This window comes from Canis lupus, chromosome 17 (assembly GCF_011100685.1).
Source record: "Canis lupus familiaris isolate Mischka breed German Shepherd chromosome 17, alternate assembly UU_Cfam_GSD_1.0, whole genome shotgun sequence".
Taxonomy (NCBI): Eukaryota; Metazoa; Chordata; class Mammalia; order Carnivora; family Canidae; genus Canis; species Canis lupus.
In genome coordinates this window covers 50,496,016-50,523,305 of record NC_049238.1, presented here as the reverse complement: position 1 = coordinate 50,523,305, position 27,290 = coordinate 50,496,016, and the positions used below count along the sequence as shown (strand labels likewise).

Here is a 27,290-nt window from a genome sequence, read left to right as displayed (position 1 = left end):
CTCTCATGAATAAATATATAAAACCTTTAAAGAAAAAAAATGGAATTGTACGGTATATAAATTATATTCACTAAAGCTATTTTGAAAAAAGAAAAAGCACTAATTTTCCTTTTCTTCCACAGTGGGAAATCAATTAATATTGCCTAAAACTGAATGTGAGGGTTTTTTTTTTTAATTACAAAGATAGAAACGGACTTTTTACCTTCTTAAGAGATTGTAAAAAGTGAATATCATTTGTGATAAAAAAAAATTTACCTGAAAATCAGTAATTTCCTAAGTTGCATTTCAGTTTCTTCTTCAAATAAGATTATATTTAATACTTTTTGTTAGAAATAGCATTATAGCATATCCAGTTTTTTATGAAAATTATTTTCTTCTACTCACCCAGTTTGTATATTTGTGTGAATTAATGTTGATCTGGAATGATGATCACCTAAAGTTAATGACAGTTAGTTCTCAGAAACAGATTTTTGCCTGCTATATTTGTGTCATCTTTATAACCTTCTATACTGCTTGATTTTATTTTTACTACTAAATATATACCACATTTATAAAAAGAAAAATAATTTGAAAGTTTAAAAATATATATTGGAACTTCCACTTCATGGAAGATGGAGCAAACATAGTTTTTCCTATTCCTCCCACTACTAAGTATAACTAAAAACTCCAGATATTATATATAAAACAAACATTGAAGAATCTGAAAGATGGAAAGGAGAAGGCAGATTGGCTTGGAACCCCAGGACCAAAGGAACAACAGTGCCAAGTTTCCTGCATCTTCTTTTTGGCCTCATATCCCAGACTTCAAACTAAATAGACTAACAATCCAGAAACACAAATAAGTGCAAATAAAACAAAAGCCTGCTCTCTCTAGCCAAAAAAGGTAGTCTACCAAGACAGAAAATGTTCACATAGTCACTGTTCTATTCCAGACAAACACCACAGAAAAGAACTATGGCAACATGCACACCAGCACAAGCAGAGAGTAAGTCTAGACTTGCACCCCACAATATGATAACAAAGTACCCAACATTCCAGTTGGGGTGTCAGAGAAGGCCAAGAAAAGAGGTGGGACTTTCTTCACTACCAGATGCTTACAACCTCTCTCCCACACTATGGTGTCAGTACAGACCGTGTATGGAGCCAAAACTCCTATCTCCAGCAGTAATTAGGAGTCCCCCTCAGGTGTCAACAAAAGCCAAATGGGAAACATGAGCATCCACCTCCATCTAGCAGTAGTAAAGCAGTAATCCACACCCTCTCCCACCAGAGGAGTGTCAAAGAAAGATAAAAGAATAGTTTAAATGAGACAGCCAGAGTCTCATAACATAATATGAAAATGTACAGGTTTAAATTAAAAATCAATCTTCAGGGCACCCGGGGGGCTCAGCGGTTTGGCGCCGCCTTCAGCCCAGGGTGATCCTGGAGACCCAGGATCAAGTCCCACATGAGGCTCCCTGCATGGAGCCTGCTTCTCTCTCTGCCTGTGTCTCTGCCCCTCTCCCTCTCTCTCTCTCTCTCTGTGTCTCTCATGAATAAAGAAATAAAATCTTTTAAAAAATTAAAAAAATAAAATAAAAATCAATCTTCATATCAAGAATATGAAGAATCAATCTTCATATTCGTTTGAAGTCATCAAATGAATGAAAAAGGACAATCATTAAATGTCAAAACCAAGGTGACATGATGTTAGAATTCTCTGATGAAAATTTTAAAGCAGTCATAATGAAAATGTTTCACAAATAATTATGAACATGTTTCAAACAAAGAGATTGAAAGCCTCAGCAAAAAAAGAGGAAAATATAACCAATGGAAAGTACAGAACTGAAAAATACAAAAACATATAAAAACTCAGTGTACAGGCTCAAGAGCAGAATGGAACAGAGGAAAGAGTTAGTGAACCAAAACACAGAGCAAAAGAAATTATATTATCTGAACAAATGTGGGGAGGAAATCCTGAAAGAAATGAACAGAGCCTCAGGGGCTGTTGGGGTGTAATACACAACTAACACTGGTATCACCAGAGTCCCAGAAGGAGAACAGGAAAAAAGTGGGGTGAGAAAGTACAGTAAGGACTGAAAACCCCAAGTTGGCAAGAGATGTAAACCAACAGATTGAAGAAGTTCAGTGAATCCCAAACAGAATAAACCTGAAGGGGATCCCTGGGTGGCGCAGCGGTTTGGCGCCTGCCTTTGGCCCAGGGCGCGATCCTGGAGACCCGGGATCGAATCCCACATCGGGCTCCCGGTGCATGGAGCCTGCTTCTCCCTCTGCCTGTGTCTCTGCCTCTCTCTCTCTCTCTCTGTAACTACCATAAATAAATAAAAATTAAAAAAAAAAAAAGAATAAACCTGAAGAAATCCACACCAAGCCACATCATAATTAAACTCCTGAAAACTAAGGACAAAGAAAAAATACTATAAGTAGCCTTAGAAAAATGACACCTTTCCTACAGAGGACAAACAACTTGAATGATAGCAAGTTCTCACTGGAAACCATGGAGGCCAGGAAAAAATCACACAGCGCTTGCTGAAATAAAAGAACCGTCAAACCAGAATCTTACACCCAAAAGAAATATCCTCCAGGAATAAAGGGGAAATCAAGACATTTTCATGTGGAGGAAAACTAAGCCATTCTCACGTAAAAAGAATTTGTTGTGGGACACCTGGGTGGCTCAGCAGTTGAGCATCTGCCTTTGGCTCAGGACATGATTCCAGAGTTCCAAGATTGAGTCCCACATTGGGCTCCTGCACAGAGCCTGCTTCTTCTCCCTCTGCCAATGTCTCTGTCTCTCTCTGTGTCTCTCATAAATAAATAAATAAAAACTTTAAAAAAGAGAGAGAGAATTTGTTGCCAGCAGGCCTTCCAGAAGAATGTCTACAGGAAGCGCTCTAAACAGAAAGGAAGTGACTTTTTAAAAAAATCTTGGAACATCAGAAAGGAAAAAACACAGTAAGCAAAAATATGGGTAAATACAATAGGCTTTACTTCTGTTAAGGTTACTAAATTAGGTTTGCTGCTTGAAGCAAAAATGAAAACACTAATGTGGCTCTACATATTTGTAGAGGCAATATTTAAGAGAATTATAAATAAAGAAAGATAAAGGGATATACAGAGAGGTAAAATTTCTAGACTTCACTTAAACTGGTAACACGATGTCACTAGTAAACTATAATAAGTTATATATAATGTTAACATCTACAGAAGCCACTAAAAAAGCTATACAAAAAGGTACACTCAAAAAACTATTGATAGGGATATCTGGGTGGCTCAGCGGTTGAGCATCTGCCTTTGGCTCAGGGCGTGATCCCGGAGTCCCAGGATCGAGTCCCACATCGGGCTTCCCGCATGGAACCTGCTTCTCCCTCTGCCTATGTCTCTCTCTCTCAGTGTCTCTCATGAAATAAATAAATAAAATCTTAAAAAAAAACTATTGATAAATCAAAATGGAATTCTATAAAAATATTCAAGTAACTCAAAGGAAGGCATAAAAGCAAAGAAACAAAAAAGGAGAGAATAAACAGAAAACAACAAATAAAACAATAATTAAGCCTTACCATGTTAATAATACATAAAATGTAAATGTTCTAAATATGCCAGGCAGAAACTCATAGAGTGAATTTAAAAACACAACAGAACCGTATGCTATCAATACAAAACCCACTTCAAATATAATGATAGAGGCCAGTTAAAAAGAAAAGGATAAAAAATAACATATCATTCAAACATTCAAACAATTGTAACTATATTATCATCAAATAAAGTAGACTTCATAACAAAGAAAATTATCAGAGATGAAAAGTTCATTATATAATGAAATATTAAATTCACTAAGAATGGGGTGCCTAGGTGGCTCAGTCGGTTAAGCGTCTGACTCTTGATTTCAGTTCAGGTCATGATCTCAGGGTTGTGGGATTGAGCCCTACATAGGGCTCAGTGTGAAGTCTGCTCCTCCCCCACCACTCACTTGTTCTCTCTCTCTCTCTCTCAGACAAATAAATAAAATCTTTTTAAGAAGGAAGGAGAGAAAGAAAGAAAGAAAGAAAGAAAGAAAGAAAGAAAGAAAGAAAGAGGAGTCAATCCACTAAGAAGACATAGCACTCCTAAATGTGTATGTATCAAACAACAGAGCTGCTAAATATATGAAGGAAAAAATGACAGATCTCAACGAAGAAAGAGACAATTTCACAATTCTACTTACAGACTTCAACATCCCTCTCAACAACTAACAGAAATAGACAAAAAAAATCAGCAAGGATATTTAGAACATAAAACACCATCAACTAATGCAATATAATGAAGGTTTGTAAAACACTCTATTCAACAGCAGCAGAATGCACATTCTCTTAAAGTGTGCAAAGAACGCATACCAAAAAAGACCATACTATGGGCCATAAAACAAACCCAACAAATTCAAAAGAACTGAAATCAAATACAATATGTTCTCCAACCAAAATGGAATCAAGCTAGAAATCAATAACAGGATAACAGGAAATGTCCAAACCCTTGGAAAGTAAATAATACACTTCTAAATAATTGATGGGCCAAATAACTGAAGTCTAAAAAATCAAAAAATACACTAAACTGAGTGAAAATGAAAATACAACCTACCAAAATTTACAAGACAAAGGTAAAGCAATGCTGAGAGGGAAATCTACAAAGCTAAATGCATACATGAGAAACGAGGAAGGGGCACCTGCGAGGCTCAGTCAGTCGAGTGTCTGCCTTTAGCTCAGGTCATGATCCCAGGTCCTGGGATTGAGCCCCGAATCAGGCTCCTTGCTCGGTGAGGAGCCTGCTTCTCCCTCTGCCTCTGCCTGCTGCTCCCACTGCTTGTGCTCTCTCTCTTTCAAATAAATAAAATATTAAAAAAAAAAGAAACAAGGGAAATCTCACATCAATAATCTAAGCTCCTATACCAAAAGAACCTAAAGAGAAAGAGCAGATCTAAAAACCAAGCAGCAGGAAGGAAATAATAAAGGGCAGAAATCAATAAAATTAAAACCAGAAAAATAGAAAAAAATCAATGAAAAAATCTGGTTCTTTGAAAAGGTAAATAAAATTAACAATTATGTAACAGAAAAAAAAAAAGAGAAGATACAAATTACCAACATAAAGAATGAAACTAGAGATAACACTACACACCTTGTAACATCAAAAAGATAATAAAAGAGAACTCTTTTTTTTAAGATTTTATTTATTTATTTGAGAGTGAGCAAGTGAAAGAGAGAACATGGGGGAAGGAGGCAGAGAGGCAGAGAGAACAGCAGACTCCCCGCTGAGCAGGGAGACCAATGCAGGGGCTCAATGCCAGGCCTCTGGGATCATAACCTGAGCCAAAGGCAGATGCTTAATCAACTGAGCCACCCAGGCACCCCAAGAGAACTCTTTTAATATAAATTTAACAACTTACATAAAATAAACAATTCCTAGAAAATCACAAACTATCACAATTCACTCAATACAAAATAGTTAATTTATATAGCCTTATGAAGAAAAATGAATTTGTAACTTAAAATATTCCAAAAAAGAAATCTCCAGGCCTATATAGCTTCACTGGAGAATTATACAAAATGTTTAAGGAAGTAACATCAATTATAAAATTTCTTCCAGAAAATAGAAGAGGGAGGAAACACTTCCCAATTAATTTTATGGAGCTAGTATTACCCTATCATCAAAACCAAAAGAAAGAAAAGAAAAAAAAGAAAAGAAAAGAAAAGAAAAGAAAAGAAAAGAAAAGAAAAGAAAAGAAAAGAAAAAAAGAAAGGAAAGGAAAGGAAAGGAAAGGAAAGGAAAGGAAAGGAAAGGAAAGGAAAGGAAAGGAAAGGAGGAAGAAGGAAGGAAAGAAGAAAGAAAGAAAGAAAGAAAGAAAGAAAGAAAGAAAGAAAGAAAGAAAGAAAGAAAGATCTACAGATCAATGACCCTCATAAACACAAAAATCCCTAAAAAATAGAGAAAGTACAATTTTTCAGCTTTACTCATAGTGCGAAACAGTATGTATTCATTAGAAACCATACTTTAAATTTTGAATTTTGATCTTTTCCTAGGCAAGTGATGCTGTACAATACTTACTCATGGATGCTGGGCAAAGAGTGAATTGCAGCTCTCAGTCAACCATGCAATTACAAGGATAAACAACCAATACACTTACAACCACTCTGAACCCATACAACCATTCTATTTCTCACATTCAGTATATTATTTAATAAATTACGTCAGATATTCAACACTTTATTAAAATAGACTGTGTGCTAAGTACTAATGTTAAGTTTTCTGAGCATAGTTAAGGTAGGTTAGCTAGCCTAAGCTATGATGTTAGGTAAGTTAGGTATACTAAATGCATTTTCAACTTACAGTATTTTCAACTTATGATGGATTTATCAGGACATAGCCATCATAAGTCAAGGAAGATTTGTACTGGCAAGTAGAATTCAGTAAAACATAAAAAGAAATATACACAATGACTAAGTTAGGGTTTATTTCAGGAAGGCAGGCTCATTCAATATTCAAAAATCAGTCAATGTAATCTACCAAGGTAAAGGTGAAAAATCACATGAACATATAACCAATGCAGTAAAAGCACTGAACAAAATTCAATATTCTTTTATGATAAAATTCTCAGAAAATAGGAATAGAAAGGTACTTTCTCAACTTTATAAAAAGCATCTGCAAAAAAAAAAAACAAAAAAACAAAAAAAAACAAAACAAAAAACATCTGCATGGGACGCCTGGGTGGCTTAGCAGTTGCACATCTGCCTTCAGCTCAGGGCATGATCCCGGGATCCAGGATCGAGTCCCACATCAGGCTCCTTGCAGGGAGCCTGCTTCTCCCTCTGCCTGTGTCTCTGCCTCTCTCTCTCCCTCTTTCCCTCTCTCTCTCTCATGAATAAATAAAACCTTAAAAAAAAAAAAGCACCTGTAAAAAACCTTAAAATGCTATATTGAGTGGGGGGAATCTAAATGCTTTGTCTCTAAGATCAGGAAAAAAGCAAAGATGTCCACTTTCACCAGTCTTATTCAACATAGTTCTAGAAATTCTAACCAGTGAAAGAAAATGAAAGAAAAGGCATACAGATCAGAAAAGAAAAACTAAAACTGTCCCTATTTGTAGATTACACTATCATCTCCATAGAAAACTCTAAGAAATCTAAAAAACAACAAACTCCTATACCAGTGAGTCCAGCAGTCACAAAGATATAAAATAAACATACAAAAAATAATGTCTATATAGTAGCAACACAGTGACACCAAAATTTTAAATATAATACCATTTATGATCACTTTTCGAACAAAACACATACTTACTTTGTAGTTAACCACTACATAAGCTGATGAGAAGCCTAATGAGAGCTAAATATACTGAGAGACATTCCATGCTGTAGATTGGAAGACTCATGAAGTAAAGATGTCAATTCTCTATAAAAGGATGTACAGGCTTAATCCAATTCCTATCAAAATCCCAGCAAGATATTTTGCAGATAATAGACAAGAGTATTCTAAATTTTAAACGGGAAAACAAAGGAACGAAATGAGCTAAAACTTTTGAAAAAGAAGATTAAAGTGGGAGGGACTGGTCTACCCGATATCAAGACAGTAATCAAGACTAATATTGGCAAAGGAACAGACACATAGATCAACACGAAAGAGAGAACCTAGAAACAGATCCACACCAATATGCCCAAGAAATTTGTTATTGTTGTTGTTTTAGAGAGAGAGGAAACATGAGTGAGGAGGGAGGACTGAGGGAGAGAGAGAGAGAGAGAGAGAATCTTAAGCAAGCTCCATGCCCAATGCAGAGCCCAATACAGAGCTGGACCTCACCATCCTGAGATCATGACCTGAGCCAAAATCAAGAGCAAAATGCTTAGAAGTACCTGGGTGATGCAATTGGTTAAGTGGTAGACTCTTTTTTTTTTTTTTTAGTGGTAGACTCTTGATTTTAGCTCAGGTCATGATCTCGTGGTTATGGTGGTATTAAGCTCCATGCTGGGATCCACACTCAGCACAGGGCAGATTGCAACTCTCTCTCCCTCTCCCTCTGCCTTTCCAACCCGTGCTATCTGTCTGTCTCTCTCTCTCTCTCTCTCTAAAAATAAAGAGATAAATCTTAAAAAAAAAAAAAAAAGAAAGAAAAAGACAACCCACTGAGCCACCCAGGCACCCCACAAAATATTTTTGAAAGGTGCAAAAGCTGGTTGGTAGGGGAAAAACAGCCCTTTCAATAAATGTTACTAGAGCAATTGGACATTCACAGGCAAAAACAAAATCTTCAAAGTCTCACTTCTTATACAAATATTACAAAGATTAACTCCAAATGGATCATAGATGTTACATTTTAGTAAAACTATAAAACTTTTAGAGAAAAAAAAAACAGGAGAAAATCTTTAAAATCTAGGGCTGGGCAGAGTTGTCAGAATTGACACCAAAAGCATGATTCATACAAGGAAAAATTGATAAATCAGACCTCAACAAAAATTAAAAACTTCTGATCTGCAAAAGACCCTGTTAAGAGAGCGAAAAGACAAACAGAATAAACTACCTGCAAACCACATATCAACAAAAAAACTAGAATCTATAACACATCAAGAATTCTCAAAAACTCAACACTTAAAAAAAAATCTAATTAGAAAATGGGCAAAAGACATGAAGAGGCAGTTCAACAAAGCAGATATACATATGGCAAATAAGTATATGAAAATATGTTCAACATAATTAGCAATTAGGGAAATGCAAATTTAAACCACAATGAGATATTACTATACACGTTATCAGAATAGCTAAAATAAAACAGTGACAATACCAAATGCTAGCAAGGATCTGGAAAAACTCGAACCCTCACACACACTGCTGGTGGGAATATAAAATGGTACAGACATTTTGGAAAATAAGTTTGGCAGTTCCTCAAAAAGTTAAACATAGAGTTACCATATGCCCCAGCAATTCCACGCCTAGGTATACACCCAAGAGAAATGAAAACATATGTGCACACAAAAACCTTTACAAAAATGTTTATAACAGCTTTACTTTTAATAGTCAAAAACTGGAAACAACCCAGATCTTAAGTGGGTGAATGACTAAACAAACTGTGGTGCAGCTATCCCGTGGAATACTATTCAGCAATAAAAAGGAACAAACTATAGATACACTAGCCTGGATGAATCTCCGGGGAATTAATGCTCAGTGAGAAGCACCAATTCTAAAAAGTTACATACTGTATGATTCCATTTATATAACATTCTTGAAATGAGGAACTGGAAATTATAGAACTGGAGGACAGATTACTTGTTGTCAAGGGATAAAGAGGGGATGGAGACAAAAAGAGAGGGGTTGTATCCATTAAAAGGCAATGTGACTGGGCAGCCCCGGTGGCACAGCAGTTTAGCGCCGCCTGCAGCCCGGGGTGTGATCCTGGAGACCCAGGATCGAGTCCCACATCGGGCTTCCTGCATGGAGCCTGCTTCTCCCTCTGCCTGTGTCTCTGCCTCTCTCTTCGCTCTCTCTGAATGAATAAATAAATAAATCTTTAAAAAAAAAAAAAAAGGCAATTTGACTGATCCCTATAGTGATGGAAGTATTCTGAATCTTGACCTTGAAGACACAATGTCCATATCTTGGTCATGATACAGTGATACATGATACAGTTTTGCCCGATGCTACCATTGTAGGAAACTGTAAAGGTACAAGGAATCTATATATTATTTCTTACAACTGCACCTGAATCTACAATTATCGCAAAATGAAAATTTTAATTTTTTAAAAAAGCAAATAATGTATATAGTCACATGACATTACCATTTAAGATGCTTCTAATAACCTATTTTTCTTTGGATTTCAAGAGCTCTTCTCATTTCACTTTCCTCTTACTTTTGCTACTTCAATGCCAAAAGATCTTCATTGTACACTTCTTCCTTACAAATGTGAAGAAATTCTTCTACCTCATCAAAACAATATTGCTTGGCTAGCTCCCTTATTTCTTTCCTTTTTTTTTAATATGTTACACAAACATGTCTTTCCCAAAAATCAAACGCCAAACCAAAAATGTTTCATAACATAGATTCAGTCAACCTCAATGTCTATTGTTTTCACTCATTCTTAATGCCTGATAAGATCACATTATATATCAATACCTTTCAAATCTTAATGTTTATAGAGCTATCCCAGCAAGTGGAAGTTAGCTGTACTCTGATAATTCTTGCCTACTTAGATGTTTCACTGAATAATGTGTGTTTTAAAGTTCTAAATTACAGGAAATAGAAGGGGGGTACAAAAACAAAAGCAAGTACAAATATGAGGAAAGAAACAAAGGTACAATTTGCAAAGAGAAAAACATAAAGAAACAAGTTCCAAAAATAGAGATATTGAGAACAATAGGAGCAAAGACACCTGGCTTACAACATACTGTAAGATGTCAGTGCTCCATCAGACAATATAGTGCCAAAAGATGTGCTTTTGTCACAGTTTGTCATGTTCCAAGTATATAAAAGCACAATCAAAATTAGAAGCCTGTGTTACTTAATCAAAACAAATATAGCGAAAGAGCTGGTATTTTAAGCCAAATCGTTATATTTGACAAATGGCCTTCATCATTTTATCTAACATACAAGAGAATATTTATCTAACATTCTAAATACCAGAAGCAACCAAATGCTAAAAAAAATGATAGAATTGTTCTTAAAAAAAAAAAAAGTAAAAAAAAATAAAAAAAAATAAAAAAAATAAATAAAAAGTTCACCACTGGTGTCATTTTTTTTACTTTTGCTTTTATCCACTGATCTGATTATCAAACCACGGTAGTGACTGAAGATAAATTCACTACAGTGCAAGGCACATATTAATGTGATTATCTTCAAAACTGTGAAAGGCAAGCAGGTATTTGTAAGAGTTCCAATCCATACATATCATCATAAATCACATTAAGGTAATCTAGTTGGTTGCACTGTGAGAGTTCTTGTTCACTTAGATGTTTCACCACATAATGTGTTTCAAAGTTCTAAATTTTAGTTATACAAATATATATATGTTTAAATTTCTTTTATCAATCAGGTGCTGGGGTGGCTCAGTCAATGACGAGTCATCTGCCTTCATCTCAGGTCATGATCCCAGGGTTCTGGGATAGAGCCCCACGTTGGGCTCCAAGCACAGAGTCTGCTTCCCCCTCTTTCTCTCTCCCAGCTTTTGTTCTCTTTCTCACTCACTTTCTCAAATAAATAAATAAAATCTTTTTTAAAAATTCTTTTATCAGGGATGCCTGGGTGGCTCAGTAGTTGAGCGTCTGTCTGCCTTTGACTCAGGGCATGATCCCAGATTCCCAAGATCAAGTCCCACCCACATCAGGCTCCTTGCATAGAGCCTACTTCTCCCTCTGCCTGTGTCTCTCTGCCTCTCTTTCTGTGTCTCTCATGAGTAAATAAATAAAATCTTTTTTAAAAATTCTTTTATCAATCATTATGCTCTTGGAGTTATATATCTCAATTTTTTTAAATTTATAAACCTAGAACAGGATAGGTTCCAGGTAAATAACCTCCTTAATAAGGAATACATTTTCCAGACAATATATTCCAAATAGCTTAAGGCAAATATCTATGGTTACTTTATCTATTGGCAATTCAATTTTTCAAGTGATCAAGGTGGATTGGTTATTCTTTAACATCAAATTTAACATTGTTTCAAATAAAATCATTGTGGATTTAATAGCATTTACTTGAGTGCTAGAACACATCCCAAATTACTTCTAAAGAAAAATCTTAGCCCTATCATTGGATACTCTCACTCCACTTCTTCTGGAAGAATAAGATGACTTGTATCAGCCACTTCAACTTTCATATAAAGGTATTAATCCAACCCATATCTGGTTTATTTGCTTTTAAGGTATATGTAGCTCTGTACTTAATTAAGAATACAGGCAAGTGTATTTCCTATTCAGAAAAATATGACAAAAATTACATAATCTTGAACTTAATGATATTATTTAGTTATCAAAAACCTTGCCTATTAAAAGTAGTACTTACGAAGAATTAACCAGTGTACATGCAATGCATATAGTCTTCCATATCAGAAATCATGGAGACTGGATACATATGCATTTTACTAAGGAAAGGGACATAGAGTTCATAAGATTCTCAAAGTGATCAATGATCAAAAAATAAAATGGCCAGGGGGAAGGGGGGTGGTGCAGATAATGCACTTTTTAACTTTCGCTATAGGTATTATAAAACCTATGCCTTTATTAAGCCAAGACCAGCAGAGAACTGAATTCCTTTGGCTCCCTGCAGATCTGCCTTTACTAAATTGTATTTTGGTTATGCCATATGCTTTCACTAAAGGACAATATAAGAAACAGCCTGTCACATATTGCTGCATTTACTGTATGGATATTAAAGTTACATTATACAGGGCCTTCTTCGTGAAGACATATGGGAGAAACAGTTCTCTGGTTTTACTCAGAACCAAGAATAGCTGTGCTTCTCCTTAAGTAACTACTTTTTAATTTTACAACACCATAACTCAAATAACAGAGTATGTCTCTCTTTCGCACTAGCTGCTGGAAAGCCTAGAACCAAACTGATAGCCTACCTTAAGAATATATACAGGCCTTCAAATATGAGTCTTTTCATTGCTCTCACTTCTTGATTTCATAGTCTTCCTACCTTTGTTTTCTCATACTCCAATTTCTTCACCATTTTTTTATATATCTATTATGTGTACTTTTTAAATCATGTAGATTTTTTGAAATTATCTAATTCCTTTCTAGAACAAGACAAGGGGAAAAAATCAGAAAAAAGAAAAAAAGAGACAAAGAACAGTCAACTGTCATTTAACCAGAATAAAAGAAGACTAATCAGATGTGGCAGAAATTTTAAGTTACCTGCAGTTTAAGGGAAAACATTAACCATTCTGCAGACATCCAGAAATGGAAAATATAAATATAACTTATAGATACACATCACAAATTGCTTTTTAAAAATAGCCAAAGTAGGGCAGCCTGGGTAGCTCAGTGGTTTAGCGCTGCCCTCGATCCAGGGCGTGATCCTGGAGACCCAGGATCAAGTCCCACGCTGGGCTCCCTACATGGAGCCTGTTTCTCCCTCTGCCTGTTTGTGTCTCTGCCTCTCTCTCTTTCTTTCTCTCTCTCTCTCTGCCTCTCATGAATAAACAAATTTTGTTTTAAAAAATCTTAAAAAAAAAAAGCAGCTCTCTCCCCTTCCTCGCCTGCCTGCAAACCCAACCCCACACGCTGTCTTCAATCGCTAAACAAAAGCATTATAAAAAAAAAAATAGCCAAAGTATTAAAATACTTCATTATTATTGTCACTGAATTCTCCTTCATTCAAATACTGAAACAAAGTCTGTGCAATACTGGTGAGTCTTTGAGTAAACTGTCATATACTTGTGACATCTTTACTCTTTAACATCAAATTTAACATTGTTTCAAATAAAATCATTGTGGATTTAATAGCATTTACTTGAGTGCTAGAACACATCCCAAATTACTTCTAAAGAAAAATCTTAGCCCTATCATTGGATACTCTCACTCCACTTCTTCTGGAAGAATAAGATGACTTGTATCAGCCACTTCAACTTTCATATAAAGGTATTAATCCAACCCATATCTGGTTTATTTGCTTTTAAGGTAAATACTCTGGCAGATACTACTAAATCACTAAAATGGCTTTACTCTTTTCCTTCCCACTGCCACACCACAAATCTCTAAGAAATAACCTATTATGTCCATCAAAAGATGAATGGATAAAGAAGATGTGGTATATGTATACAATGGAATATTACTCAGCCATTAGAAACGACAAATACCCACTATTTGCTTCGATGTGGATGGACCTGGAGGGTATTATGCTGAGTGAAATATGTCAATCGGAGAAGGACAAACATTATATGGTCTCATTCATTTGGGGAATATAAAAATTAGTGAAAGGGAATAAAGGGAAAGGAGAGAAAATGAGTGAAAATATCAGTGAGGGTGACAAAACATGAGAGACACCTAACTCTGGGAAATGAACAAGGGGTAGTGGAAGGGGAGGTGGGCCGGGGGGTTGGGATGACTGGGTGATGGGCACTGAGGGGGACATTTGGCAGGATGAGCACTGGGTATTATGCTATATGTTGGAAAATTGAACTCCAATTAAAAAAAATTTTTTAAAGAAATAACCTATCAATAAGCACCCTGGGTCTCATGTGTTTAAGCTCAGCTCTGTAACTCAGTTTTGATTTTTAGTAACTCTTCCCCCCCTCAACTATTTCTGCTATTTCCCTAAGCAAATTTACAGTGTCATCATTGCTCAGCATCTCAACCCCAAATCATACATTTCATAGATAAGCCACTCACTAATGTTATTTATTCAAGTTGCCTTCAGCTGAAAGCTTGATTATGGTATATAATTAAATCAATTATTATATCATTAGAAAATATTGCAAATTATCAACTGCAATGATGTAAAAAATCAGAAATCTTTGCTTTCCTCAATTACCTAATTAATATTCATATACATCATATTCCAAACTAAAACTATGTCATAAAAATCATCTAAAATTCCAAACTGATGGGGATCCCTGGGTGGCTCAGTGGTTTAGCGCCCGCCTTCGGCCCAGGGCGTGATCGGGCTCCCTGCATGGAGCCTGCTTCTCCCTCTGCCTGTGTCTCTGCCTCTCTCTCTCTCTCTCTCCCCCCACCCCATGTCTCTCATGAATAAATAAATTAAATCTTTAAAAAAAAAAATTCCAAACTGCTTCCAAAACCATACTAAATTGTCCTTATCAATAACTTTTTGCAACAAATTCATATACTAGTTGTATTGATGCCAGAAATTATATAAACAAGAATTTGTTAAAATATTGACAACTTCTGATTCATTAATATTCCTTATATAATTATTGTATTCCCCAAAAAATATGATTTTAAATTTTCAATCTCATAAGATTTTTTTTAATTCCTTTAAAATGTCTGCTTATTCATATCCCTTTATGACTAAAATAATGAAAAGACAAGTTTGAAGCTTTCATTTCTTAAAAAACAATGGTTTCTTTCTTTTAGTAATCAAAACTCATTGCGTTCTGTATACTCCTGGTATATACTCCTGGTGTATTTCAGCAAAGCATAACAATGAAAGGTTCTTTACTGATGCTCTGAAATCAAAGAAAAAAATACCACCTTTATAGAAAAATAAGCAAAGCATATCGACAGTACACACAAACATGCATACGCATACACACACACGCACAGATATACAAAAAGCCTTTAAACATATGCATATTCAGCCTGACTCACAATAAAAGTGCAAATGAAAACTACACTGAAATACCATTTATCGTTTATTATATTGGCAAAAAAGCGTAATACACACACTTTGTTGAAAAAACCATGGAGAAATGAGCAATATCAAACTCCTAGAGGAAGAGCAAAATGGTCCAACCTCTAAAGAGTGTATTACCTTCCAAATTACATATACATTAATGTACCAATTGACCCAGCAATCATTCTTTTTCTTAATAGAATTTTAAGATTTCATTTATTTATTTGAGAGAGAGAGAGAGAGCAAACATCAGTTTGGGGGGGGGGGGATGGTGGCAGAGGGAGCAGGAGAGGAAGAAGGCGATTCCCGGCTGAGTGCAGACGCCAAGGCAGGGCTTGATCCCAGGACCCTGAAATCATGACCTAAGCCAAAGTCAGATGTCCCCGCCCAGCAATAACTCTTCCGGGAATCTACCCTAAAGTATAAAGTATGAAAAGTACAGTAAGAAATAACAAATGGGGACGCCTGGGTGGCTCAACTGTTGAGCGTCTACCTTTGGCTCAGGGTGTGATCCCAGAGTACCAGGATGGAGTCTCACATCGGGCTCTCAGCATGGAGCCTGCTTCTCCCTCTGCCTATGTCTCTGCCTCTCTCTCTGAATAAATAAAATCTTTTAAAAAAAAAGACATAACAAATGGGGGACATCTAGGTGGCTCAGTTGGTTGAACATCTGAGTCTTGATTTTGGCATAGGTCATGATTTCAAGGGTTGTGAGATCAAGCCCCATGTTGGGCTCCATGCTGAACTGGAGCCTGCTTAAGATTTTCTCTCTCCCCTTCCTCTGTCCCTCCGCTCTCTTTACACATGCACACATTCTCTCTTTAAAAAAAAAAAATGCTCAAGGTTAATCCTTGCTGCATTATTTTGTCTAGTATTAGACTAGAAATAACCCAGCTATACAGAAAAAGGGTACTGGCTGAATAAACCATGATAGATTCACATAATGGAATACTATGTAGCTGTAAAAAAAAAAAATAAGGAAAATCTCTGTATACAGATATGAAGAGCTCTCCAAAATATACTGATGAGTAAAAAACAAAGCTGCAAGGCTGTATATTCAGCACATTACTTATTGTGTAAAAGGGGGAGAAAATAAAAGTATAAATGCTTACGTTTGCATTAAAGACACAATAGAAGAATAAACAACAAACTAATTGAATGGGGAAACAGAGGGAATGGGAGAAAAATATGTTTATTAGATCTATGATTACTATCCTTTTCTTTCCATTTTTTAAATAAAATATTTCAAATCCAGACAAATAAAGATAATTGATCTATTTACCTTTTATTTTCAACATTATATTTCCAGGAGATCAGTTTCACCAGCATTATATATTGGATCTGATAACTAATATACTCTTGGTATTCAGCAAAAGAATGACTGCCAAATACTCTCCTCCCATTTATTTTCTCTCTGTGACTACTAATGTTTATGCAGTTTGAATCTAATCAGATGACACACCAGAATAATCTTCCACTGGAAGAACTTCAATGAAAATTTTTGTTTATATAGTTCAAATAAAATCAGACACAGAGTCCATTGCTAATTGAACCAAATGAGTATTGTCTTATTAGCTATAAGAGGGTTTTTTCAGTTTTTCATTTTTCCAATTTGCTCAACAATTCAATGATGTTATTAAAATAAAACCTAACTTTTTATCAAATCACAAAAAAGTCATTTTCCTATTCCATATGATAATGAAATTTATTTAATGCTACCCACTCCCCTTCCCCCCACAAATGTACAATTCTATTTTTCCGAATGCTAAGCTTTATTTATACAATGTACACTTAAATTATAACATTTTAATCACTAGATTTATCATACTTAAATTTGCAAACTTTTAACAACATGACACAAAATATTAGATGACAGGTTTTAGGGGCCAATTTTTTTAGATTATACTTTTGACTGATGAAGAGAAACAGGAGGGACGCCTGGGTGGCTCAGTGGTTGGGCGCCTGCCTTCAGCTCAAGTCATGATCCCGGGATCCGGGATCGAGTCCTGCATCAGGCTCCCTGTGAGGAGCCTGCTTCTCCCTCTGCCTGTGTCTCTGCCTCCCTCTCTCAGTCGGTGTCTCTCATGAATAAATAAATAAATCTTACCAAAACAAAAAGAGAGAGAGAGAGAGAGGATCAATAAAATTATATATAATTCCAAAAAATAAACACATCTCATATGTTGAAGTTTTCCAGATTTTCAGCAGTTTTATTTTTTCTCAAAAGCCTAGTCATATTCTTTTAAGACAGTTAATCTACAAATCAGTTAATCAATCTTCAGATAATTTACAGTTAGTGGTACAATTCTTGTATTCTATTCATTCATTAATATTTACTAACTACCAACTATATACCAAGCACTCTTTTAGATTCCTAGGAAACAGCAGCAAACAAAAAAAACAAAATCTCTCTCCTCCTGGAAAACCAATTTTAGTGGAGGAGTCTATATGTCAAGCAGCAGTTTAAGTGCCATAAAGAAAAATAAAGTTCCTCGCCTTTATTCCCTATCCCACTAAATGGCAACCACATTCACCCAGCGACTTAATACTTAAGCAAGAGCCTTGGAATCATCCTTGATTCTTTTTCTTTAACCCTCATAATTAATTCAACATTTTGGCTCTACTTTCAAAATATATTTGAAATCCAGCTATTTATCACCACCTCTTCCCAACACTTTATTGTATGCCACAGCCACCTCTTGCCTCTCATTACTGCAAATATCCCGATTGACTTTCCTGTTTCCTCTCTTATTCCATCTCCACACAGCACCCAGAATGTTCCTTGTTTAACCTAAGTTAGAGCATGTCACTGCTGCTCAAAACTCTTCTGTACCTCTTAGTCTATATGACATGGACCCAGACTGATCTCCTACCATCACCTCCACCATTATGCTATTCTTGAGGGCTTTCTCTGTCTGTGCCTTCCGTCTGGAAGACTTCTGGAGAGTCACATCCTTGCTCCTTCACTCTAGTCAAACCTTTGCCAGAGCAACTTTTTCTAAACACAATGGAAAACAACACCTGATCATATGTAACACTAATCACTTAATAGTATTACTTTATGTATCTGTTTGTTCATTTGTGTGTTCCACCAGAATGTAAGGTCCATAAGGGCAGGAACATATCTATTTTGTTCCTGTTGTACCCAAGAGTCGGGAATAATATCTGGTGCATAAAAGTTGCTCAATAAATGTTCACTGAATGAATAAATTCGTGAATAAAGCTACTAAAATACATAACAATGTATGAAACTGTATGTAAGAAAGTAACTGAAAAACAAAGATAAAACATGATAGTACTCTTCTAATACCTAATATAATAAAATGCATATGGAAAAAGTTAAAAAGTAATATGCAAATATAAGAGTTTTGACAGGGTGGTAGGATTAAGTTTTTGTTGTTTGTTTCTTCTATCTTTTTAAAAGTCATATACCATTTAGAATTAAAATATAAAAATGTTACTTTTTAAGGGGAGCTATTATTAAAAATAAGCAATCAGGGCAACCCCGGTGGCCCAGCGGTTTAGCACCGCCTTCAGCCCAGGGTGTGATCCTTGAGTCCCGGGATTGAGTCCCACGTCGGGCTCCCTGCATGGAGCCTGCTTCTCCTTCTGCCTGTGTCTCTGCCTCTCTCTCTCTCTCTCTCTGTGTCTCTCATGAATGAATAAATTTTAAAAATCTTTAAAAAAAAAAAAGCAAAAAAGCAATCAACATGAGAAATCATTTCTTTCCCCTCACTGTCATGGAGGATTATGTCGGAATTGCTGGAGGGGCTTTTTTTTTTTTTAAAGATTTTTATTTATTTATTCATGAGAGAGAGAGAGAGAGAGAGAGAGAGGCAGAGACACAGGCAGAGAGAGAAGCAGGCTCCATGCAGGAAACCCGATGTGGGACTCAATCCCGGATCTCCAGGATCAGGCCCTGGGCTGAAGGCGATCCTAAACCGCTGAGCCACCCGGGCTGCCCTGGAAGGGCTTTTATAACTGTTTCCTATATCCTCTTCCATTCTCCATCCCAAAATATTTTGATGAGTCTTGATTACAGATGAATATTATATCCCTCAAATAGGTGAGAACAAGCCAAAAAAAAAAAAGGCAAAGAACCACTAAACTAACATAACTCCCAAAACAGAAATACTTAAGTTCACATAGCAAACTCAAAGATAACAGGCAGAAGATGACTCACGCTAACTACTACACAAGTACCATGAAGAATGTTTTGTCTCCCTTTTTTTTAAATACTGTTCCTGCAGTAGACATGGTATCATCCCCATGTTAACAGAAGAGAAAAATCTGCCCACTCAGGTGGTAAGTTGTTTATAAAAATAACTAATTGCTTAAAGAAGTCCATGCGTGTGCCAATAATAACACATCATGAACCAAGGATTATGCTTAACTGGTTTCTGTACAACTTAGGTAATAGAGGACAGCAGAAGATGGAAAACAAAGCCATGCAGCCAAAGGCACATAAGTAGTAAATGGGGAAAACAGGTCCTCATATTTAATTATCAAATGACATTGAGCAAAACAACAGAACATAAAGACTCCTAACTCTGGGAAATGAACTAGGGGTGGTGGGAGGAGGGCGGGGGTGGGGGTGAATATGTGACCGGCACTGAGGGGGGCACTTGACGGGATGAGCACTGGGTGTTATTCTGTATGTTGGCAAATTGAACACCAATAAAAAATAAATTTATTATAAAAAAGAAAAAGAAAAAGAAAACATCCTCCCGGGCAGCCCCCCGAGGCACAGCAGTTTAGCGCCGCCTGCAGCCTGAGGCGTGATCCTGGAGACCCAGGATCGAGTCCCACGTCCGGCTCCCTGCATGGAGCCTGCTTCTCCCTCTGCCTGTGTCTGCCTCTCTCTCTCTCTCTCTCTCTCTCTGTCTCTGTCTCTATGAATAAATAAATAAAAGCTTTAAAAAAAGAGAAAAGAAATCCTCCCAATTTGTTTTCTATAAGAGACAGCTTTACAAACAACTCGGTTAAATAAGCAAGATAAAACATCGTCTCTACACTGGAACACCTGGGTGGCTCAGTGAAGCGTCTACCTTGGGCTCAGGTCATGATCCCAGGGTCCCGGGATGAAGCCCCATGTAGGGTTCCCTGCTCAGTGGGGAGCCTGCTTCTCCCTCTCCTCCACCTGTCAGCCCCCCTGCTTATGCTCACTTTGTCAAATAAATAAATAAAATATTTTTTAAAACTGTCCCTTCACCAATACTATAGCTTTGTAACAATAAAATATATATAAAGCAACAATCTAGAAGGAAAGCACAGGTAAAAAAAAAAAATTAAATATACACTGAACTACATCAAAACTAAACTTCTGTGCAGAAAATGATACCATCAGGAAAATGAAAAGACAACTCACAGAATGGAAGAAAGTATTTGCAAATCAGATATCTGATAAGAGACTTATATCCAGAATATATAAAGAACTCCTAAAACTCAACAATAGAAAGACAACCCAATTAAAAACTGACTAAAAGATCTGAATAGACTTTTCTCCAAAGATAAATGACTAATAAGCACACAAAAAGATTAGCCATTAGGTAATTGCAAATCAAAACGACAGTGAATTGCCACTTCAAACCCACTAGGATAGCTAACATAAAAAAAAAAAAAATCACAACAAGTGCTGACAAGAATGTGGAGAAACTGGAATCCTCGTGCATTGCTGGTAGAAGTGCAAAATGGTACCCATATTTTAGAAAACAGTTTAGGAGGGGCTCCTGCATCCAACTCTTGGTTTTGGTTCAGGTCATGATCTCACGGTCATGAGATCAAGCCCACAGAGGGATCCGTGCTGGGTGGAGGCTGGCTATTTAAAATTCTCTCTCTCTTCCTCCGCTCCCCTGCCCCACCCCCATGCCCTGCCCCCTCCCCTGCCTCACTCTCTTTCTTCAGAAAAAGAAAAATTTCAGAAAAGAACAGTTTGGCAGTTTCTCAAAATGTTAAATGTAGTTATCATATGACCTAGAAATTCTACTCCTAGGTATATACCCAAGAGAAATGAAAACATATGTCCACTCAAAAATTAATACACTCAAAAAAAAAGTAATATACTCATGTTCATAGAAGCATTGTTCTAACAGTCTCCAAATGGCAACAATCCAAATATCAATCAACTGATGAATAAATAAAATGTGGTATACCCATACAATGGAATACTACTCAGCAATTAAAAAAAAAAAATACCAATACAAGCTACCACATGGATGAGCCCTGAAAATATTATGGTGTCACACACACACAAAAGAAACCCCATATTGTACAGTTCTATTTATATTAAATGTCCAGAAGAGGTAAATGCATAAAGGCAGAAGGTTGTTTTTGCCTAGGGAGTGGGGACAGAATAGAGAATCACTACAAATAGATGTTGAGATGAAAATATTCTAAAATTAAATTGTGGTCATGGTTATACACCCTGTGAATATACTAAAAACCAGTGAATTGTACACTTTAAATGGGTGAACTGTTTGATGTATTAATCATATCTCAAAAAAGCTATATTTTTAAAGGCTGTGTATTTTACTGTTAAATTTAAGAGCTTAAAAACAAAATCTTAAATAGCAATTAAGGCTAAATGTTAATTGCTAAAACCAAAGAGTAAAATGAGGAAATGACTTCTACTGAATAGCAATATGAAAGATGATTAGAAATACAGAAATGAGGGGACACCTGGGTGACTCAGTGGTTGAACATCTGCCTTTGGCTCAGGGCATGATCCCATGGTCCCGGGATTAAGTCCCACATCAGGCTCCCTGCATGGAGCCTGCTTCTCCCTCTGCCTATGTCTCTGCCTCTCTCTCTCTCTGTGTGTCTCTCATGAATAAATAAATAAAATCTTAAAAAATATATATAGAAATGGGATTTGAAAAATGAAAATATAGAGCTATTGTTCATGAGTGATTTCTGATCAATATTTTAGTATTAGCACTACAGAGCAGGAATCATTATTATTTTAAAAACAAGACAAGCCCTGGGGTGCCTGTGGCACAGTGGGTTGAGTGTCTGACTCTTGATTTCAGCTCAGGTCATGATCTCAGGGTTGTGAAATTGAGCCCCAAGATGGGCTTAGCACTCAGCACGGAGTCTGCTTGAGTTTCTCTCCCTCTGCCCCTCCTCCAGCTTGTACTCATGCTTTCTCTCAAATAAATAAAAATTTTTTTCAATTAATTAGTTAATTTAAAGTTAACTTTTTAATTAAAATCTAAAAAAAGACAGGCCCTAATATGTTATAGGCCTCTTTCCTCATCTGCAAAATTAAGACTTGCAGCTAACAAAATTTTTAAGATGAAGTCAGAGAAGAAAGAGATGGCTGCTTTCCCAAAAAAATTTTTTAGGCAACAGCCTCTATATGCATGGATATGCTTGGGCCTTTCAGAATACAATGAAAAAGGAGAGGCACTCCCTTACGATATATGAGAATTGAGTACCACTGCATGCACTGTTCGAGATTAAGATAAGGATAGTTATACAGTGAGAAAATCAAGCCATTTTTGTGGCTCCTCAAACAAAAAGGCGTAAGACTGGAAGAATAATTTCGTAACACCAAAGGAAAAGAAAGCAAGCAATGATTCACAAGCAATGGATGGCAAAGGAAAGAGTCTGATTAGGCAATGTAACTATGTGGATTTTTGTGAAGAGCAGGAATTGTGGGGATAGGTACGCTAATCTTATATTTAATACAACTTACTGTGATTCTCTTCCTTAGTTCCCCTTCAGTTACAAAACCTAGCTCAGGAACAGCTAAGAATCCGGTGCTTTAGAAATGCTATGTCAAAAGATAGAAGGCATTCAGAGGAGTATGAAAAAGGGTAGAGGAATTTGAGATTTACAGTTGAGGGGAAGACAGGCTACTGCCCTAATCAAACCTATGTAATCACTGTGATGGAAGAACAGAGGAGATAATAATGCTGAAGGGGCATCCAGGGTAAGGCATGGACTCAGAAACATCAAGTTTGTGCATGCTGCTGCCTCTGAGTGAGATAAGGAATCCTGCCCGATGAATATGGGTAGAAATCATCAAGACCAGGGACAAAAAACAGTGGATACTAGTACTTGCATTATATGATGTTCAACTGATTGAATCTTGGGGATTTGGAGTTACCTGCCCAAGACAGGATGAGGCCAAAAATGAAGAGCCCCTAATAATCATCCAGGGAGTCAGGAAAAGCAACTAAAACTGGTAGAATACCGCAGTAGTTCTCAAATGTCCTTTTTTTTTTTTACCATGTCCCCTTAGGGCAAAAGATCCCTTAATCCACCTACCCCAACAAAACCCACTTTCTAGGGTAAAAAGAACTTGGTAACAACAATGAAGCAAATTTTAGGGAGGATGGGTAACATATTTTAATCATAAAGCATATTAAGTCAAGACACTAGAAAATTATAGGCCAAAATTCAGTTGAAGATATGCATTATGATTCAGTGGAGGGGTAACATAATAAATCACAACAAACTACACTGATAACACTAAATTAATATAAACCAAGACTGACAGCAATTGAAAACCACAACCAACTCAAGACAATATTGAGGGTATTCTGATAAAGAACCCTTCCTAAAAACTCTGGTAATCCCAACTACTCCAGTGAGAACTTTGCTTGGCTGCGAACTGCAGCTCAGTAGCCAAATTTCTTAGTAAAATACTGAAACAGCATCCTCAGTAACTCCAGTAACATTTTGTGCTATAAAAACCCAATGTTGGGACACCTGGGTGGCTCAGCGGTTGAGCATCTGCCTCTGGCTCAGGATCGAGTCCCTCGGCAGGTTCCCTGCATGGAGCCTGCTTCTCTTTCTGCCTAATATCTCTGCCTCTCTCTGTGAGAATAGATAAATGCCTCTCTCATGAATAGATAAATAGAATCTTTAAAAAAAAAAAAAAAAAAACCGATGTCAATAACCATTAGAACTGCACTTAGAATACTAGTAAGCAGTCTGTAGTTTTTATAAAGTAAAGATAATGAAGGGTGCTTGGGTGGCTCAAGGCAGATCAAACGTGTGCCTTCAACTCAGGTCATGATCTCCGGGTCCTGGGACCCAACCACATATCTGGGCTCCCTGCTCAGCGGGGAGCCTGCTTGTCCCTCTGCCCTTCCCTCCCACTCCTGCTCTCCCTCTCTCAAATAAAATTTTTAAAATCTTAAAAAATAATAAAGATAATGAAAGAAGGAACATTCATCCTTAAGAGCTCAAGAAAATGAAAAAAGAAAGGAATATGATAGTCATGATCCCAGTGCCATAAGGGACAAAGGCAAACTACTTAGAATGGTCTTGACAGAGAAGGTACAGAGGGAAGTAGGCTAACAAGGTGACCCAGAGAAGAAAGATGTGCAGTGGAGATGAGGAGTAAAGTCTCCGCCTCCTCCTCCTTCAAACACTCTTTCATAAGGCAACTCTCCCTATGGGAAGAAAAAAAAAAAAAAAAAAAAAAGGCAGTGATTTATAACTTCTTTTTTAAGGGAGGAACAGTCCGCCAAGACTGTACAAGGTAGGTAGGAGAATTATCTATCTACTGACTGCATGAAGAAGATCAGGATGTACAACAGGAAAGATGAAGATGAGTTAGTTTCAGGGCCTCAGTAAAGTGAGGGGAAAGGGAAAGGTGGTTTGAAATTGAATTTGGTGAGTAATTAACAGGAAGTACAGAGAGATGATAATCACCAATTGAGACATAACAGAGGTTAAGAATTAAGACTATGAGGAGCAAGCGGTAGTGGAAGGGGAGGTGGGCGGGGATTGGGGTGACTGGGTGACGGGCACTGAGGGGGGCACTTGGCGGGATGAGCACTGGGTGTTATCCTCTATGTTGGCAAACCAAACTCCAATAAAAGAATATGAAAAAAAAAAAAATTAAGACCGTGGATCCAGACAGCCTGAGTAGGACTCACTACTCCCCCACTTTCTCTGTGACCTTGAGCAAATCACTTAAAGTCTCTGTGCCTCATCTATAAACTGAGGGTAGTAATAGCATCCACCTAATAGGACTACTCTGCCTTTTAAGTTCCATTTGTCAATTGCTTAACACAATGTCTTGCAATTTCCTAGTAAGGGGTGCCTAAGTTTTTGATAAATGCATGAAGTCGAAGAAAGTGGAGGTTTGTTTTGACATCTACAAACTAAATGGGGGTGAAGGGGGGGCGCATGGATGGCCCAGTGCTTGAGCCTCTTGCCTGTGGCTCAGGTCGTGATCCTGGAGTCCTGGGATCGAGTCCCGCCCCGGGCTCCCCAGATGGAGCCCGCTTCTCCCTCTGCCTGTGTCTCTGCCCTTCTCTCTCTGGGTCTCTCATGAATAAATATATAAAATCTATAAATAAATAGATAGATAGATAAATAAGGGGGAGGGGGAAGTAATGGTATGAGGGGGGCAGGCAGAAGGGGTGATACTTTCTCTCAACGATGAGACTACATGAGGCTGCGCCTTTGGAAGAGGTCGTCCTCCTAACGGGCTTCGGCAAGTACCCGCTCCCGGGAGAGGGGCGCGGGTTGAGGGGAACTTCCTTCCTTCCAGGCCTAAGATTTTCAGAAACTCGTTTCTGAGAAGTGGCTGTGATTTTCAGGAGGCACGAGTTTAACTTCCGATCATCAGACCGAGGGTGAATTTACGTTTCGTCCGTAGAGCAGGACTCTGGTCTAGGGCAGGATGGGGTCTGAGCCGGAGAAGGGCGAGGTCCCCAGGGGCAGGATTCGCTGAGGGCTACCCTCTGCGGGGCGCGCTCTAGTCGCCCAGCTCCGCGCCAGCCTGGGAGGCAGAACCAAGACTGCCCCGGCCCGGCGAAGGCAAGAGGAGGCTGCGGAGTAACTGGGCTGTGCGCGCCGGCGGTTGAGGAGGGACCCCACGTCCGGGCGGTGGACGGAGACCCGCCTCGCCGAGCGGGGAGGTGGCTCGCGGGGATCCCCGAAGGGCGGGGCCGGCGCTGGCCCCGCGAGCGGCCGGCCGGGCGCACGACCCCGAAGGGGCCCGGCCCCTGTCCCGCCCGTGCCCGCCCATCGGTGGCCCGGGTCCCCGGGGTACCTGAGGGTGGGCCCGATGCAGGCCGTGTCAGTGCTCTCGATCTCGCGCAGGATCCGCTCGTGCTCCGCGGCTGTCTCCAGGCTCTCCGCCTCCGCCATCTTACCCCGCTCCATAGACTGGGGGGCGCCGGGCAGCGCGTCCCCTCCTTCGCTTCTGCTCACCTTCCTCGCTCCTCTCTCGCCCTAGGCTCCAGAGCCTCCCCGGCCTCCGGCTGCCCGCAGGACGACCCCTCCCTCGGGCTCGCCACGCCCCCTTGCGTCACCGCGTCCGCCGACGTCCCGCGCAATGCCCGCTGGGACTTGCAGTTCCCTGGGCGGTGACCGACGCGGTCCTGCTTCTTTTTTTTTTTTTTTTTTTTAATAAATTTATTTGTATCGGTGTTCAACTTGCCAACATATAGAATAACACCCAGTGCTCATCCCGTCAAGTGCCCCCCTCAGTGCCCACCTCCCCTCCCCCCACCCCTAGTTCGTTTCCCAGAGTTAGGAGTCTCTCGTGTTCCGTCTCCCTCTCTGATATTTCCCACTCATTTTTTCTCCTTTCCCCTTTATTCCCTTTCACTATTTTTTATGTTCCCCCTGCTCCTGCTTCTTGATTCTTTGAATCCACAAATGCGCGTAGAAAGCCCCACTAGAAGCCGGGAACATTTAACGACACCGCATGTGCAACGGTGACCAAGTCAGGCAATGGCACTGATCCTGCACATCCTTGTAGAGGACCCTTGCCACGATGTGAACAAGGCTCTGTGCACGCGAACAATAAGACACAGCAAACTGGGTTTCTGCAGAAAGCGATCTTACAAGCTCCCAAGGAGAGAAAGCTGGAGAATCCCCAAACTAAGGAGTAAGACAGAATGTGGCTGTGAGCCAGGTCTGAGAATCGAGTTCAGGGATCACTTCTGGCTGTGAAGATATTCATAGAAAGACTGGGCCTGGTAGTTTAAAAGGTGTGATTGGAAGGTGTTAGGA

The 27,290-nt window shown here is 38.3% G+C and overlaps 1 protein-coding gene across 13 annotated transcripts in view; it reads right to left on the bottom strand.

Moving 5' to 3' along the window:
* Positions 1-26,578, bottom strand: part of EXOC6B (exocyst complex component 6B) — a 628,567-nt gene extending 601,989 nt beyond the window's left edge. For 10 of the 13 annotated variants that reach the window (XR_005372563.1, XR_005372564.1, XR_005372565.1 and 7 more), the window contains exon 1: positions 26,323-26,577. Coding sequence is in view for 8 of the 13 variants with exons in the window: in XM_038561767.1 (XP_038417695.1) it covers positions 26,323-26,435 (113 nt within the window). In the remaining 5 variants the exon portion in view is untranslated. Of the gene's footprint in view, positions 1-25,698; positions 25,872-25,913; positions 26,091-26,322 lie in introns of those variants that run through there. The other 3 variants (XM_038561771.1, XM_038561770.1, XM_038561769.1) reach the window with 3 other exon arrangements.
* Positions 26,579-27,290: the final 712 nt, after the last annotated feature.